General features: G+C 30.4%; 1 protein-coding gene across 1 annotated transcript; it reads left to right on the forward strand.

Moving 5' to 3' along the window:
• The first annotated feature begins 16662 nt into the window (after window positions 1–16662).
• Window positions 16663–17091, forward strand: LOC136085323 (uncharacterized). Its single transcript, XM_065806618.1, has one exon. The coding sequence runs from the start codon at window positions 16663–16665 to the stop codon at window positions 17089–17091; it is 429 nt and encodes a 142-aa protein (XP_065662690.1).
• The last annotated feature ends 1594 nt before the right edge of the window (window positions 17092–18685 follow it).

Consider the following 18685-nt stretch of genomic DNA (forward strand, 5'->3'; position numbering starts at 1 on the left):
TACACATTTTACTGCATTAGTTAATTTTAAAACAATTTTATTATAATTGTTAATAGTCATTGGTTTAGGCATATCCATCAATCTAACAAATCTTGAAAATCCAGAATAACCTTGACCGCATGATCTCATGGCATATACAGTAAGCCACTACCAAGTTAAAGTCAACCCTTGGCTCACTTTGGGAAATGTACTATTTATATTCAATAAAAATATTTGCAATTTAAAAATTTTCAAAAGTCATTTTTTGGGGAAAAACAAAACAAATTATATTTTCATGGTTTCATTTAAGTACTGCGAAATAGAACAGAACGTCGCTTAAAATGTTATTTTAGCGTCATAAATTAGTATAATAACAACAAGTTAGCCATTTTTAATGAGTTTCCATTTTTAATGAGTTTCCATAAATAAAATCTAATACGGATAAAGTATTTATATTCGCCATATATTTTGCTTCTGTTTTTATGGTATTTTCACATTATATTATCTTATACAACAAGTTTATAAAAAATCTTTTTCAGACTGAATTTAAATATTAAAAATGAATGCAAAATGTGAATCTGGGAAACCAACAAGAAAAAGAACGCATAAAATTATAACTAGACATGAAAGTGAAAGATATGCTGGTCAACCAAACGAACTAACTGTTAGTGACCTTCCAACATATAAACAGATTATTCAATATGTTTCAAAGGTCGAAAAAGAAATCATTACAACTAAAAAAATTGATTCTACTGCCATAGTTTTAAAAGTAAGTGAAGAAATTTTGAAAAAATTGGAGAAAAGTGAATCCAAATCTTCCACTAATGAAGGAGAAACCTCTAAGAAATAAGTTACAAAGAACATTTCAAAAAGTAATTGCAGCTGAACGATCTAAAGCTTCAAATTATAAAAACAGTGTTTGTTGGTTGGGAAATAACCTTTTAAAGTTATTTGATATAAAAACATGCAGATGTAAACTTCCTCTTTTAAAAACCACGATATTAAATAATATGTTTGTTCAAACTAATTTGTGACTAAACTGTCTACAAATTTTACAGCTGTACAGTTTTTTATTTCTTCTCAAATTATGGCATTATATTTTATTATACATATTACCCTTTAGAAATGTTCAATGCAAGGGTTGCACTAAGAAGCACTATGTATGTCTCTGTGAAGAAAGCAAACAGGTGACATTTTTTTTTTTTTTTTTTTTTATAATTATTTTTTATGCTTTTTATTATTTTAAATACTTTCTATAAGCTATAAAATGAACTTTTTTTAACTTAAGGTTCCAGTTCTAGAATGAGAGTATTTAAAGGATCAGAAAGTTAAGCAAGGGCCCTTTGAAACCTGGCAGATAGGCAAAATTGATAAGAAAGAGACAGCCAAGATCGTAAAAAAGAAGTTATGAGAAAATTAATTTAATAAGTGATATGGCACTCAGAGAATGATTGTATCAGTGAAACTTATGATGTAGAAATAGATAAAAATGATGATTATAAAAATCAGAATCATGAGTTTTTGCAAAACCACTGTGTAAAAAAAATTACATAGGTTTTACTAAGATTGCCAAAGTTGCTATCAGATTCGAAATTAGTGATGCTACAACATCTGCCATAGCAACTGCCACCTTGATAGACTATCAAATTATAACTCAGAATGACAGATCACAAATTATCACTGAAAAAAAAAAAATTGACACTAAAAAGCGTGTTTCAACCATGATTAGTGAAAAACATAGTTCAGAAGTTTTTCATTTGAAAGTCATTGGAGTAGATAGTAAAAAAGATAAAAATACACTAGCACATATATTAGGATATGATCATTATGCAGAACCTATTATTAATAGAATAGCAAAGGATGAACATCACTTAACTTTTACTGCAGAAAGTGGACCTTTTTCTAAGAAATATTTAACTCATATTGAAATAAAAAATGGAACAGGAATTACAATGGCAACTGAAACACTAAAAAATACTCAAAAAATACAACAGCATTAGTAGTTTGGAAGCCATTGTTCTTAATAATACTTCTGCTAATACTGGTGCAGATAATGGCTTAGTTGTGACATTAGAAATGCTTTTAAACCGACGAATCCATTTAATAGGATGTGTACTTCACCAAAATGAGTTACCACTTCGCCATGTCATAGCTGAAGTAGATGGTAAAAGTAACGATCCAAAGAAATATAAGGGTCCTATTGCTCAAAAAGCTTCGGCAAGTGATTTGCATGATTTACCAATAGTTGATTTTGTTCCAATTCATTCAGAAATTGATTCCTACGTAAATTCTAATATTTTATCTGATCATAGTACAGATCTTTTAAACTTTTTATCAATATCATCTCTTGATTCCACTAGTTGCTTTCTACCTGATACTGCCAACAAACAGGTTGATCCATTGCTTGACATTCATATCACTCCAACATCTGTATCTAAAGTGATTTCCTGCTTAGACTCTTCTACAGTTTGTGGCCCGGACAACATACCTGTTATTATCTTGCAGAAGTGTTCTCCGGAGCTGTCGTCTATACTCTCAAAACTATTCAATAAGTGCTTATCAGAGTCTTGCTTTCCAGCCTGCTGGAAAGCGGCATCTGTTATCCCTATCTTCAAAAATTCTGGAGAGCGTCCTGATTCGTCTAACTACCGTCCCATAAGTCTTCTTCCTATCATAAGCAAGTTTTTTGAATCTTTAATTAACAAACACTTAATTTCTCATCTTGAATATAATCACTTACTTTCTGACCATCAATACGGATTTCGATCTTCTCGTTCTACAGCTGATTTGTTAACAGTAATAACTGACAGGTTTTATCGTGCATTAGATAAAGGTGGAGAGGTTAAGGCCATCGCTCTTGACATTTCAAAAGCTTTTGATAAAGTTTGGCATGCTGGTCTTCTCCATAAGCTTTCTTCTTATGGTGTATCCGGCAACATCTTTAAGATCATTGAACCCTTCCTTTCCAATCGTAGCATAAAAGTTGTCCTCGATGGACAACACTCTTCTTCTTAAGAAGAAGAGTGTTGTCCATCGAGGACAACGTTCCTCAAGGTTCTATCCTTGCCCTATACTCTTTTTAATTTACATTAACGATCTTCCAGATATTCTTTCATCAAAGGTGGCATTGTTTGCTGATGACACTACCATTTATTCTTGTCGTGATAAAAAACCAACACCCTCTGATTGCTTGGAGGGGGCATTTGAGCTTGAAAAGGATCTTACTTCTGCTACAGCATGGGGCTCTCAGTGGCTGGTGAACTTTAATTCAGATAAAACTCAATTTTTTTTAGCCAATCGTTATCGCAATAATTTAGATCTTCCTATATTTATGAACGGTGGTGTACTCGATGAGTCACCTACTCTTCATCTTCTAGGATTAACTCTTACTTCCAATCTTTCTTGGAAACCATATATCAAATCAGTTGCAAAATTAGCATCTGCTAAGGTTGCATCTCTTTATCGAGCTCGTCACTTTCTTACTTCGGATTCTATTCTCTATCTCTATAAATCTCAAATCCGGCCTTGTATGGAATATTGTTGCCATATCTGGGGCGGATCCTCTAATGATGCCCTTTCTCTTTTAGACAAGGTGCAAAAACGCGTTGTAAACGTAGTTGGACCTGCTCTTGCAGCCAACCTCCAACCATTATCACATCGTCGTAATGTTGCTTCTCTTTCTCTTTTCTACAAATACTATAATGGGCACTGCTCTAAAGAGCTAGCGTCTCTTGTGCCATCTACTATAATTCATTCTCATGTTACTTGTCATTCAATTAAGTATCATCTTTTTTCTGTGACTGTTCCTAAGTGCTCCAAAAACGCTTATTTGTCTAGTTTTTTTCCTCGAACATTAGTTCTTTGGAATTCGCTTCCTTCATCTTGCTTTCCTGACTCATATAATTTGCAATCTTTTAAGTCGATGTCAATCGTTATCTTGCTCTACAATCTTCATCTTTTCTCTTTCAGTAATTTCCAACTTTAATTAGTGGTTGCTTGCAGCCTTGTTGGAAGCGAAGATTAAAAAAAAAAAAAAAAAAAAGATCAACTTAAACTTTACAAATACTGTATTGGAATATCTAAAGGCTTTATATCTCCAAAATACTCAATAAAAAAACCAGGACCTGTTTACTATGCCAGATGGTTAACTCTAGCTTTAAGAATAATGATGGTTTATGCAAGAGTGAAGCATCCTACAGATGAGTTGTGTACAATTACAAAGTATATAGTCCAAGTATATTGCCCCATGTGGTTTGCCCATAAAAGGTTTGGTCTTCATAAAGATGCTCCTAGACTTCTTCATAAGACAATAGAGCTTGTTAAAAATCAGGCAAACAATATTCAACAAATTGTTTTTCAAAATCTTTAAGGAAACTCTTATTGCTGTCTTCAAGAAAACTTTTTACATTCTATGCTGCGAGATGATGAAAAAGATATAAGGGCTCAAGCTATTAAGCAAGTTTTGCACATAAGGCAATCAAGAGAAGTAAATCCTAAAGTCAAACCAAAAATCAAAGCAAAATTAATTATGCCTATTAACTTTAACGCTTATACATAGAGTAGTTTAGTTAATGTTTCTTTAATTGAGGTTGAACCTCCAACTTCTATCCTAATTTCATCACTTGAATTAGAGAATGCTTTGCAAACTTCTAAAAAACCTATTCTTTACCCAACAATTCACGTCAGTGGAAAGGTCCGTGAAGCTTGTGTCAGAGGCATCAAAGATACTAAAGACCAAAGCAGAGCAGAAAATAAATGTAATTCATCTAAAACTGATTACTTTATACCTTTTTCTTGAGAAAATGCTGTTGTTTTTCGATTTAATTTGGTTTACATACCTAAGTCCAAAGGCATCCTTGACTTGACTACTGTCAAGAATAATTTTTTTTAAATGACAAATCTCACTCAACCTTTAACTTTGAACGCGGTAATTTCAGAAGTAAACGGTGGCTAAGGCAGCCAGAAACAAAATTTAAATAAAAAAATTAAGTTTTTAGGGGAGGGACATTTTGCCCCTCAGCCCCCTGTTTCTATCCCAGTGTTTAAGATTAAGTGGTAAATATTCATTCCATAATATGCAAATATTCTAATGGAAAGAATATTTGTATCAAAGTTTGTACTAAAGTATAATAAATATTAAGAATGCTATAAAAATGAATGATTCATTCTAAACAAGAAAGTACTTAAAACTTAAAAACTATTTCCCAAAATTGCCCTTAACCCAATTGGTCTGAAATTTTCAGGATTGTTTTAGAATAATATGTGCAACAAATCCCAAAGTGAGCCAATATGATCTGAAAAAAAAAGTATATATTGGTAGTGGCTTAATATACAGCCCTGGTATTTATATCAAAACTTTTTTGTTTGTTGAATGTCGATGGGTAAATTCTTTTGAGTAGTTACAAATAAAACAGTTAATGTAGAGACAAGAAGCTAGGCCTTTTCTCTTGTTTTCGTTTTCTGAAAGAAATAGCTCTAATGACATGCATTCTGGACATCTAAGGGTAGAAACTACAGAGTTAAGTATTTCTAAATCAATGAAACGGTATCCTGTAATTAAGCTACTCGATATTGTGAGTCTTGATGATAAAATGTTTTTAATTTTTTTAGTCGAAGCACTAATTTGATCAGAACCAATTACATTAAAATCAACAGTTCTCATCATACTTACATTTATAACTTCAACACTTTTAGTAATATTTACATTCATATCTATACAATTTGGTTCTATGCTTTCATTGCTATTATTTACATCCATATCCACACAATTCTTTGTTCCATAAAACATTTGTTTCCTTTTATTTCCTTTAGTTTTTTGTTTAACTCTACAAGCTTTAACCATTCTAAAAGAATAAAAGTGGACATTCCAGTGATTGCTTTTATTCTAAAGTGGTCTCAAACAATAGAAAATAAATTTCTTTTTTTAAGTATGCTTTCCAAACAGAAAAATAAGATTTTCAGTGGATTTTTTTATTTATAATGAAGAAAAAAAATGCCGTTGCTATGGTAGTTGTTATGGAAGTTAAAAATTTTTAGGGTTCAATAAATTCTAGTTTAATAAAGATCTATAACAAATTTTTTTAAATGGTTTTGAGATTGTGAATCTCTGATTGTTTTGAGATGATGAATTTTGCACAAATTAAGAAAATAACTTTTTTTTCCAAAATTTTCATATTTCTGAGAGGTATTCCACCTTAGTAAAGTTATTCTTATTGACTAATAGTTTACATAATTTTTTTAAGCAACCATTATTTCAAAGAAGTTTAGACTAAATTCTTTTTATGTTCCATTTTTATAGTTTCTAAAACTTTTCCCAAGAATTTGACAATTCAACAATTTAACAACAAATTTTAATTTAATTCAACAATTTAACAACAAATCTTTTCAACGTAAGAAAGAATTTTTAAAAGCGATTATTTATTAATATATTTTTAAGAATATTTAACAAGGGGTTATCCATAAATTACGTCACACATTAGGAAGGGGGGAGGCGAGGGGTTAGAAGTTTTGTGACGGCTCATACGGAACTTACTACTAAAGAGTTACGATGTTGTGACGAGGAAGAGAGGAGGGGCATAAAGGTCAAAAATTGCGTGAAGTAAATTGTGGACGACCCCTAATCCTCCTTTAATCCTCTACTTATCAAATTTTATATATTTATCAAGAGCAATTATATAACGTTTGTTTGAATCAATTTTATCTATAACGGATCTGAACTCTTCCTGCTGCTTCAATACTGAGAGAAGCTTCAATAACTGAAGAATATATATGGCAATTGGGGTATAATGAGCACCTATAGCGAAATATAATATAAGCGGAATGTTTTCAAAAGTAGCTATGTTGAATTCAAAAATTTTGCGAATAAACTCTAAGAGATCACTACTCATCAGGGGTGGATCTAGGGTGTAGCAAGTGTAGTAATTCCTACAGTCAACTTATTTTCATTTTTCATTATTTTTTACATATATTTTCTTTCTAGTAAAATAGTAATATAATATAAAAAAGATATGGGTTTTAGTTTTTTTTTTTTTTAGGTGCCCCAAGAAGTCCTAACGGTCTTGTCACAGAGCACCGCGGAAGTGCATTTAACCAGGAAGTTTACACCTCTTTCCACCGTGACGCGAAAATATGTTCAGAGCTCGTTTTGAAACTAGTTTAGTCGCGGCGTTTTCAAAGTGTAGTTAAGCTAAGTTGACTATTTTAAAAGCCTTCGTTAAAAATTGTTTTTATCGGGTTTTTTCTCGCTTGCTTATCAATTTTTGTTAAAATTTCAAAGATATCGGTGCATATCTACTTAAGTATGACTGGAAGTTAAACAAAAAGACAAATCGTGCTTAGCAACTGTAGTAGGGCTGCTAGTTTGAACATGTTCAAGTTCAAACGTTCAAACTTTACGAAAAAATTTCAATGTTCAAATTCGAACTTTTTTCTCCTATTAGTTCGAACTCTTAAATTTTAAAAAAGGATACGCCTTTTCATTAATTTTTGTAAAACAAGCTAAAATATAAGTAAAAATTAAAAATATGAATATTTTTGTTTTCTGTTTGTCTGGAAACTCTAAAAATATAATCAAAATTACATCACCTGTAGCGCAATCGCATTTAAGGTACGAGTTTTTCTATTAAAAAATCGTACCTTAAATGCGATTAATAATAAATAATATTAATATTTTCTTCTAAGAGGTTTTTTCCTATTAAAAAGTATTTAAGCAGTGGCAAGTACTTTTCACCATTTGACCACTGTTTATTTACATTTAAATTTAAAATTATACAGAGATTTAAGTTCAAACAAAAAAGGCTACTCAGCATTAGCACAGCTAGAAGATCTAAAGTTTAGGAGTATTTTCATTTTTTGCAAAAAGCTGCAACGAGCAAAATGTGCCTCAACGCGCACTATTACAAGACACTTAAAAATAAAACACAAAATAGAGGTTCTCAAATGTAATAACATCAATAAAAATGAAATTAATAAAATAATAATTTCGTACATTAAAATGGTATATTTGTTAAACCCAGTTATTTTAATTCAAGATAATCAGTTTGAGAAAAAGAAATAAAATGAAATAATATAGATAATTTTGCAAATTAATCTTATTCAAAGATTATTCCAGCTTAGAGATATTATTCCAGCTTAGACTCAATATTAATAAAAAAAGCCAAAAATGGTAACGATATTAGAAATTATAACAAAGAATTGACTCTAGCTAAAGAACTGTAAATGTTTTATTAAAATATATGATTTTCAAATGGTATGATCTCGTGAAAAGGCTCTCTAGCCTTAAATTGTTTTCGCATAGAAAAATAAACTGGTTGCAGGATGATACTTTGTATTTACTTTTTATAAACAAATAAAAAAGCCTTTATAAATAAATTAACAGTTTTGTGTTTTACTTGTAACCTTTGTTTTCAATTTTAAATAAATAAAAACTATTAAAAAAAGTTCGAACTTTTTTCATAAATAGTTCGAAAGTGTTCGAGTTTGAACTTTTTAAAAAAAGTTCAAATTAAAAAAATTAGCAAACAAGAACCTGTACCAAGTGTAGCAAAAACAGAAATTCTGTTGAATATTTGCTATCAGTATATAAATCTTTTTTAAAGAAGATTAAATTAAATAGCGCAGCCGAAGTAAGTACATAGCAGTGTCTGCAATCAGAATTATACTAGAGTGTATATTTTATTTAAATTGCCTAGTAGAATCGATGGATGTGTTTAAGGTACAGCAATTACTAGTTTAGCAAAATTAACAATTTTGGCTCATAGAGTTTGATTTATTTTAATTCGTTCTGTATGTTAAGGTCACAACTAAATTAATAAAGTGGCTGAAAGGGTAATGTTCTGGGTTTTTTTTTATAGAGTCCAAACAAAAAACTAACCAATTTTTTATATCTTTAAGGTGGTTTACCAGGAAATAAATTTTTTTTGTCAAATTTAATTTTTTTTTTTTCAAAATAATAAATAAAATAGTTCCAATAGCAAAATTTAGTTACTAGTTATGAAAAAAAATTTGAATTTCTGAAATTTTTTATAAAAAACATCAAATTTTAGCCGAAAAAGGCATTAAACTGTTCACATGGATGAAACAAGAAAACTCAAAGATAAATTATCTTTTTCTTTCGAAATTTTGCACAAATAATCTTGCTTATATTATCTAGTTCCTGAACTAAAATGAAGTTCATTGCACGAGTAGAAAGGCCAATTATTAAAATTTGCTATAACTTATACCACTTTTCACGGGGTCTACATGAAAAAATCATGAACAATGAGTAATAACACTGTAAATAGAGCACCTTATATCTTGATTTTAGTTCAGTCTTCAGATCTAGGTCCTCCAGGACATAAAAAATGGCGTTGTGATTGACTGTTGAAATTGGTACAGTGAAAAAGTCCTGCTCTAATGTTCTTTTTCATTTGGTATATCTTTTGTGTATCATTTAATTTGCAATTTTTAGCAATTTGGCAAATAGCCATTCCAAAATAGTTCTGGATGATATTCACTGCCCTTTCTGTCAGATTATTTTTTCCAGTTAACTTTAGCCCTCCATGTTTCTCTTTATGACGATTACCAAGACAGGTTCCAGTTCTTTTCTGAATGTGTCCAATGCACTCTAACTTTTCTGGTTTGATATCATACTCAGCGTAAGGATCACTTGCTACTACATAATTAAAAGAAGAGGAGTCCCTATCTCCAAGATAGTACTTATATATGAGTCCATACATTTCCAATGAGCGTTGAAAGATATTAAATGCACCAATCCTTTCCATTGCCCCTGACAAGTTTGTGTGGTTTAAAGAACAATTGTGATTTGTTTTACAGTTTTCATATTTAGAATGTTGTTTTCTGTTGAACCAAATTTGACACCCTCTGCAATACTTGCTTAATACATCTGCATCAACACATCCACCGCTACTTATAGCAGTAACTACATCATTAAGAGAAGAATGTCCTCATTTTTGCCAAGAACCATCAAGAGAAACCTGGATTAATGGAACACCGGTAGTGGATTTTTCAACAGCATTTGCTTTAATTTCATTTGCAGCAAACTCCATACAATCTTTAGCAGCAGAATCATAAGCAGCTTGAATCAATTTATGATTATGTTGAAAAGCATTTACATTCATGCAACTCATATTTGTAATATAAGCGAAACGACTCATAGGTTCATGCCCTTGACCAATCTCACGAAAAGCAATAATCATTCTTAAGTTAATATCAAATGCACTCCTGCCTTTACTTTATGTGCTTTTGTCCGCAGTATTAATTGTAAAAGTGCACCATTCATATGAACATGATGTGCATTTTATTTTCAAACTGTGTGAAAATCCCATTCTTTTTGAATCATCATTTTGTATGGTTACTCCATTTTGACAATCTGGGCAGCTACCAACTTGCATTAATATTTCTTTGAGAATAGGAAAATACATAATTAAATTAAAATTATCTGAACACTGTTTTTCATTCAATTTAAATTTGCTAAGCTTTTTAGCACTACATGATTTTTTAAGTAAAGTTGTTGTTACTATTTCGGTTTTTGGAACTTGTTCCCAGCGAATGTCCTCTTCACTTTTCTTAAATGATTTTTTTTATTTCTCATTACTTTTTATATTAGCTATATTTAAATAACAAAAGAACTAAAATCCATAAACAACTTCATTAGTAAAGGTAAACATAAATATAAAGTTTTGTCATTCATTCATCTCTTATATAACACTAAAAGTAAATGAAGTTTGTTTATTTTTTTTTTTATCTACGGTATAGAACAGACTTAACCATCATACTAATATTCAATTTTTTGAAAAGTATGCCAAGTATACCAAAATTAGTCCAAAACAAGAAAGAAAAGTGTGTTGATAGGGGCCATTGCTATGGAAAAATATTTTAACCACCTCGTTTAAATCTTAAAATAAACCTTTTGTGTTTATTTTTCTCAAAAACAGATTTCAGAAATGAATTCAGGGATAATTAATTATCTTAAAACAATTTAAACTGAAAATTTGAAAGATTTGAAAAATATAAACTTTATTTCCTGGTAAACCACCTTAAATAGATTTCTTTTATTTTTATGTCCAGAACATCTCAAGATGGCAATTGTTTTTTTTCTGAAATTTTCATTGAATTAATTGGAAAAGCACCAAATTTTAGAAAACTTTTTGCAAATGAGTTATATAAGAACACGAAGTTTTTGCTATGCATTCAATTTTTCGACTTAGGCATTTAAATGGTGTTATTTGATCAGAGAGATCAGCTTTTTTATTGGGTATCTCCAATGTGTCATGTACTATATTTGAAAGTTAAAAAGTTCAAGGTTGATGCCATTGTGGCTGAAGCAATAACTATTTCTCACTCTGATGTTTGGTCATCTTTAGTTTGTGTTATGTCTATCTCTAATGTTTTAAATGTATGTACTAAACTAAGAATTTGAACTGATTTATTTTTCATTGTTTTTGAACAGTTTATAATATCGATATTATTTTACTTATATTTATTTTCTGTTTTAATTCAGATTCTATTAAAAACTCTATATCCTACTTTAGGAGATGCATGTTTCGAATTCCTATATACTAGTACATTGTGCCCTCAATCTTTGAGGGCACAATGTACTAGTATATAGGAATGTATAGTATATAGGTATAAGGAGGATAATAACCCTTATAAAATAATTCACTTGATGCTTCTCAATTTTAATACTAATAAAAATCTTATAGGCAAACTCAGGCATACGGGGGAAATGAATTATTTCAAACCCAATTGTTATGTGCCTTTTATATCTTTTGAAAGCATCTAGCCAGAGTTTCGAAAATATTAGTTCGTACTCAGATCACTTTAAGTCCTTTTAAAAATATTGTTGCAACCGAGGGAAAGCGCACTTGTTCAAATATCCCAATCTTCTGTTTTTCAAAAAAATAAGATTCCCAAAATGCCTATGGATATTAAAGATTTTTTTCTGTGAAAAGTAAACCATCTTTTGTTCCCAATTCATCTTTGATTCTAAATAATAAATTTAAAAAGCCAACATTAAATATCACAAACCTGTTGCTGTTTTTAAATTATGAAAAGACAACAACAGAATAAATGCAACAAATGGGATATTAGCTTAAAGAGAAGTTTAATCTTCTAATGAATGTAGTTGTTATACCTGAGTATTTCCTAAAACAAATGGTCGTAAATGTAATCCTACTTGGTTAAAAACGTTTTCATTGCTTGTTTATTCAAAATACTACAATGCATTACTTTGTATCTCTTGTGTTCTGTTTGGAACTAGAACTAGTCATAACAGTGAAAAGTTACAATCTCCATATTGCTTATAAATCTCATTTTATAAATCTCCATATTGCATTGGTCTGTTAGAAATGCAGGAATGTTATCGCCTAATAACGTTTCATAAATGCAAAAAATTTTTATGCAGATGCTGGATTTCAAAGCATTAATGAGTAATAAAAGTGTTCCAATTGAATTGGAACTAAAAAATTTTGACTAGATAACATTTCTAGAAATAGAAGTTGAACTAATTTTTATAAGTAGACATGCGTTGTTGCTATCTTTTCCTTTTATAACTTCGCACAACATCTCATAGCGGCTTGTGTAACTGGTAATATAAACATACAGCCCTTTAATAAAAAAAACACAGCACACAAACTGCTTTAGTTCTGAATGTTTAGCACAAGGTATTCAAACTGATAGAATAATCTGTTTTTTAACTTTAGCTGTACACCATTGTACCGTTGTTAATTATACTGCTCCTTGTCGTCACCATAAATTCATTTCAAAAAATACAAACCAACTCGAACTATTGGTATGCTCATATTATCTAGATGCTTATATGCCCAAATCTACTTTAATATATTTGAAATTAAAAATGATAAACAAACATTTACTTCAATTGAACGTAGGCTCGCTAAGAGTATTGACCTTTTATTGTTGATAAATATTTTTGCAGATAAGATTTGCAATAAAATGTTGAAGAAAACAATTTGCACAAACCTTTTGGAAAACAACTTTTTTCTTTAATTTATGCTTTCAATAATTTTTTGAAATATACATTTTTAAATAAGATAATTTTGAGCAAAAATAAACTTAGTAAAACTAAGTTTTATGTTGTTGTTGCCTTTAATGTGCGTAATAGCTGTTATAAAAATCATAAAAAGGCATCAATAAATGTGTTAATCGCGTGCGTAATCTTAAAAAGTTTTCAGGGTCACTGTGCTCCTTTGATCCTTCGACCCCTAATCATTCTTGTAGTCTCTTTCTCCCCAACAACATTTAACATCAATCTGTCACTGCTACATCATCAAATGCTAGAGGTAGATGACAAAAATATTTCTTGACCCTGTTTTCAAACAGTGACCTTATCACTGTTTGCGTGGCTCACTTTCCAGCTGATGAACGCCCTCTTCTAATTTGCATTGAAAGCTTAAAGCCTACTTCATCAACAAAGAATATTTAGTCTCATTTATAGAAGTTAAAATGTTCATATATCTCTCTGCATAAATTGCTTTTTCATCGATAATGTCTTCGGAAATTTTTCTTTCTGGAATACTGTCAGTGGCGGATATTAGGGGGGGGGGGACCATGAAGTAGTAGCACCCCCTTTGGGACTTTTTTCAAAAATATTACTTTTTAAATTGACTATCATACAGAATTTCACTACTATACTGACGAATAAAATTGACTATTATATGTAGTTATACGTATATGAGTTTTGTTATTACACTAAAGTACAAAAAATTAAAATGAAAGTTAAAAATGCGGACCTTTTTTTTTATTTATCTTTTTTCCCCTCTTTGGCGAGTGACAAATCTCGCCCCTGAATATTGTGAACACGTTTTAAAGTAAAGTTAAAGTTACACAACTTACTATAGAAGAGAGACTATCTTAAATGGTTTTTGTTCAAAAAGTCTTTGTTTAATTTCATTCCACAATTATCATCAATCCAATTTTTTATTAGTATCTTAGATTTATTACATAATTTTTGTTTCAAAAACAAACTTTTAACTATGGATGAGTTAAAATATCAAAATAACTGAGTATCTTAATTTTCTTATAAATTATCTTAATATATATTATAAATTACCTTTTTATATGATATTAAATTCTCTAACGTTCTTGTTATTTGTTTGTTCAAGGAGTGAAGACTAAAAACACACAAAACCCTAAAGTCTGAAGGTATAAACGATGTATAGGAATGTAATATACAAAACTCGGAATTAGGGTCGGCATTCGGCAATGCCAACCTAACTGCCAACCTTAAAATATTTGAGGTCAGCAAAAATTTACCGACCCTGTTTCTATGTTTTATGGTAAGACCTTTGCATCAAACTTTTTTTTCCGACCTGATGCCAACCTTTAAAAGATTGAGGTTGGCAAATTATTGTCGACCTCATTTTTCATAATTCCGAGGGTTGAATATACATATTATATATTTATACTTTTACCAATTAAAAATGATTCTTGCAGTAAGAATCTATGAATGGGTATTAACAATTTGTCCATGATTTGACAAGTGTTCCATATACGTTATTTTTCAATTTTAAAACGTTATATACACTAGTCAGAATTTTACTTATGCATTTAATTTTTATCCAGGCAAAAAATAATTCTTCCTAATTTTGATGGCAACATTGATTTATTTGATTGACTGATTAAACAGCTAATTACACTAAAAGACGCAAGTTGTTACCCGCTAGTTTGTATATCATTAAGGTAAGAAAAAAATTATTGAATTTTGAACCAAACCATAGTCAATAAAGACTGGATTTTTGTGCTGTTAACATGTTGGTAAAAGCAAAAGAGTCTCCCGTTAGTATAAATTGTGTAATAATATCGGGTTCGGATAAATTCAGTTTCCAATCCAATTTAAGGAGATATATTAAATATCGCTTTAAATTGGAACCGAAATCGAATCGATTATCAGATCAGATTTAAATAACTGGACCGGATATCACCCTAACTTTTAACTGACGTTCTATATAAGCAAACCATATTTATATTTTTCAATAATTGAATTAATTGCAGTTTGTTTGAATACAAGTATTTAAAAGTATTTGCAATTTTTGGTATATTTAGATATACATTAGATTTAATCATCCTTAAACGGTTTTCATTGTTAATTGTTTGATTCACCATTGTTGTTTATAAATGTTGAAAATGATATTTAAACTTTTACTATGAACTCTGATTGGGCCGTCGCAATGATGGGACAAACATTTAGGGTAATAAGAACATTTTTGTTTAAAAGATAAAAAATTACGACATTACTTTATAATTTGATTACAATTAAAAAATAATTAATCTGGTAAATAAAAATAATTAATGTGGCAATTTAAAACATTTATAATGGCACCTTGAAATAATTTCCCTATATGTAAAAAAAATCTACATGATTTTTTTTACATATAGGGAAGAGTATGTACCTTTTACCCAAAATCTATGGCGCTTTATGTAAATAACAAATTCCTAAAAATAACAATAATTGTAGAACATAATAAGAGTAAAACCGGGTCAAACCGCACACCGTATCATTCCGCACACTGATCGAAATTATCAAATAAAAACTAAACGGATATGGCTACGAAAAAAATAAAAATAGATTCAAATACAAAACTGTCTCCTCTATTGATAAAATTATATGCCGATTCAATTCCATTTTTTTTCTTTTTTTATACAACTTTAACAGGGAGTCAAAATTTTTTATATATTTTGTATCGTTGCGAACAAAGTAGCGCTTGAACCAAAACTGATATAAAAATAATTTTAACACTACTTTGTTGGAAATTTAATTTCAATTCTGATAGTATGATTCTTATGTAGCTAGAACAAAAAATTAAATAAAAAATCAAAAAAGTAAAAAAAACTCTTTTTTTCTGATAAAACCGCACACTCGATTAATTACTTAGTTTAGTTTTTTGCAACTGACTAAGCGTCTATCTTTATCTAATTAACTTAGTGTTAAATCTGGTTTAATTAAAAATGAACTACAATGTTATTTGTTAATATAATCATCTGTTACTCATTAAAAACCAATTGTTATATTATTTCTCAATATAATCATCACTCACTCAACTCAGTTTAACTCACTTACTTTAATATGTCAACTAAAAAAACAAAAGCATACAAGAAAGACAATATACTAGCTACATTAACTTATATGAAAGAAAGTAAAACACCACTGACAAAAGTTGCATTCAAACATGGTGTTCCAGTTTCAACGCTCAAAGATCTCAAAAATAACAACAACAAAGGCTTCCATGGCTCAGGTACAACAACGGTACTCTCAAATGAAACAGAAAAAATTATGGTGAATGCGTCCCAATTACTTGGTTACTGGAGTTATGGTTTGCCCCAAATGAAATCCTAAAATTTGTATGTGAGGTAAACCATAACCCCAGTAACCAAGTATTTGGAACGCATTCATTCCTTAAACCCGAAGATAAATTGCATTTATTCAAAAATGGCAAGCCTGGTAAAGCTGGTTTTATGCCTTTATGAAGAGATGGTAAATAGAAATTTCAACAAAAAAAGCGAATAACTTAGCATTTAAAAGAGCGCTTTTTGTACGCCAGAAATAATTGATCGTTATTTTGAATGCGTTGCCAAGCAATTTCAGCAGACTGGTATAGCTTCTGGATCGCATACTTGGAATTGTGATGAAACAGATTTTTCGGGTGATCAAGGCAAAGCAACCATCTTATGTCGAAAAGGAGCAAGACGTGTATTTATCTTACTGGCAACAACGAAAAAATTCATTATACTGTAAACAACTGCTGCAGCGCTGATGGGTATTTTGCATCACCATTTGTGATATACAAAACCAAAAGAAACTTTTGTTCTGAGTGGGCAAGAGGTGGTCCAGTTGGCACCAAATATTCAATTTCAAAATTAGGTTGGATGGAGAACGATACGTTTATTGAATGGCTAAAAGAAGTATTTATAGCCGAAACTGAGCAAATTGGTGGTATTCATATTTTAGCATTAGATGGGCATACAAATCACATAGCTTTGGAAGCGGTATTTTTGTGCAAAAAACTCAATATAATCTTGATTTGTCTACCAGAGCATTCTTCACATATTCTACAACCATTGGATAGAGGTGTCTATTGTCATGTCAAACAAGCATGAAAAGAAATACTTACAAAGTATTACAGAGACTTAAAATGTAAGAATTTAGGTAAACAAAATTTTCCAGCGTTGCTCAAACTGCTGTGCGAGAGAGGTAAATGTTTTACACGCTTGCATGCAATCGCTGGTTTCCAATACAATGGCTTATTTCCACTTAACGAAAACAACATAAATCATAAGGCTAAAGCAATCACACAAACGCAAAACGTAGACTCTCTATGCCAAGTACTCGAATGCCTGAGCATAACAATGCTGAGCAACTTCAGCAAAACAATAATGAAGAACAAGTACCAGCAGCCAAACTATTAAAAGTTGCAAAATTTTTTATTTGAATTTCGTATATTGTTTTTCCCCCTGAATTTTAGAATTATGGGTGCATACTCTAATGAATTTCTTTAGAATTATGGGTGCATACTCTCTCCTATATTCTACTTATAGCTAAAAAATCATTTTCGAAACCTTATTCATAATTTCAGTATCCACTTTATATATTTTAGAATTAGAAAAACAACCACTTTAATTTTTTTATTGATGAGATTTAATACAACTTTTTAAGCAAAATATATTTTTTTTAAATCGTCGAAATGTTATGCAACACTGTCATAATTGAATGCAGCAGTGTCAAAACCTATTAGAACAATGTCGAAATTGAATGTAGCGTAGGGTTTAATTATAAACAATTGAATCCTACGCTAGCGACTCAACAGCGCAACGAAAAACATTTGACGTTTGATAAAAAACACGTAACTTCCACAAACCTTACTGCCTTATGTCTTTTTTTATCACTAAGCAAGAACATTGAAGTTTTTTGCATCAACTAGTTAGGCTCAACTGTTTTTAGAAAGTTTTAAATTTACTTATATCAAATAAGGATGCTTTGCAAAAAATTGCTATGATTGGAGGCTGGGAACAAAAAAGCCCCAAATTTTGTGTCCCCCCCTACCCCAAACGTGAGAGCACCAAGTTGATGAAGTATTTTTTGTACTGTTCTCAACTAGACTTATATTCATCCATAAATTTTAAGTTTCATAGTATTATCTTTCAGCGTTTAAAAATAATGACCATATAAAATTTATAACCCCCTCAAATTGAGGGGGGTTTAAACTTTATATGGTCATAATTTTTGAAAGCTAAAATATTTTACTATGAAATTTAAAATTTATCAATGAATATTAGTCTAGTTAAAAACAGTACAAAAAATATTTTATCAACTTGTTGCTCTCACGTTTGGGGCAGGAGGCGGGCACAAAAATTGGGGCTTTTTTTTTCCCAGCCTCCAATCATCGCAATTTTTTGCAAAGCATCCTTATTTAACATAAGTATAAACATATAAATGTTTGGAGTTTGCTCCATGTCTGGAAGTTAGCTATCTCAAAGACCAAAAAATGCTGGATCCGCCACTGATGAAGGAGGCGTGAACTTGCTTGTTAAATGCGTTGCTCTATGATAAGACCGTATGAACTCTTTGGAGCATCTAAAATACCAGATCTAAAAAAAAATGTTGCTAAATTATGCAACTTTAATTTTAACGTTTATTTTGTTTATGCTCTTTGCACCAGACTCTTTAGTCTAATAAGAACTTTAATTAACACGC

This window comes from Hydra vulgaris, chromosome 09 (genome assembly GCF_038396675.1).
Source record: "Hydra vulgaris chromosome 09, alternate assembly HydraT2T_AEP".
NCBI lineage: Eukaryota > Metazoa > Cnidaria > Hydrozoa > Anthoathecata > Hydridae > Hydra > Hydra vulgaris.

Bases quoted from the DNA above. Each gene is read 5' to 3' on its own strand.
- LOC136085323 (XM_065806618.1), top strand. From the start codon at position 16,663: ATGTCGAAAAGGAGCAAGACGTGTATTTATCTTACTGGCAACAACGAA.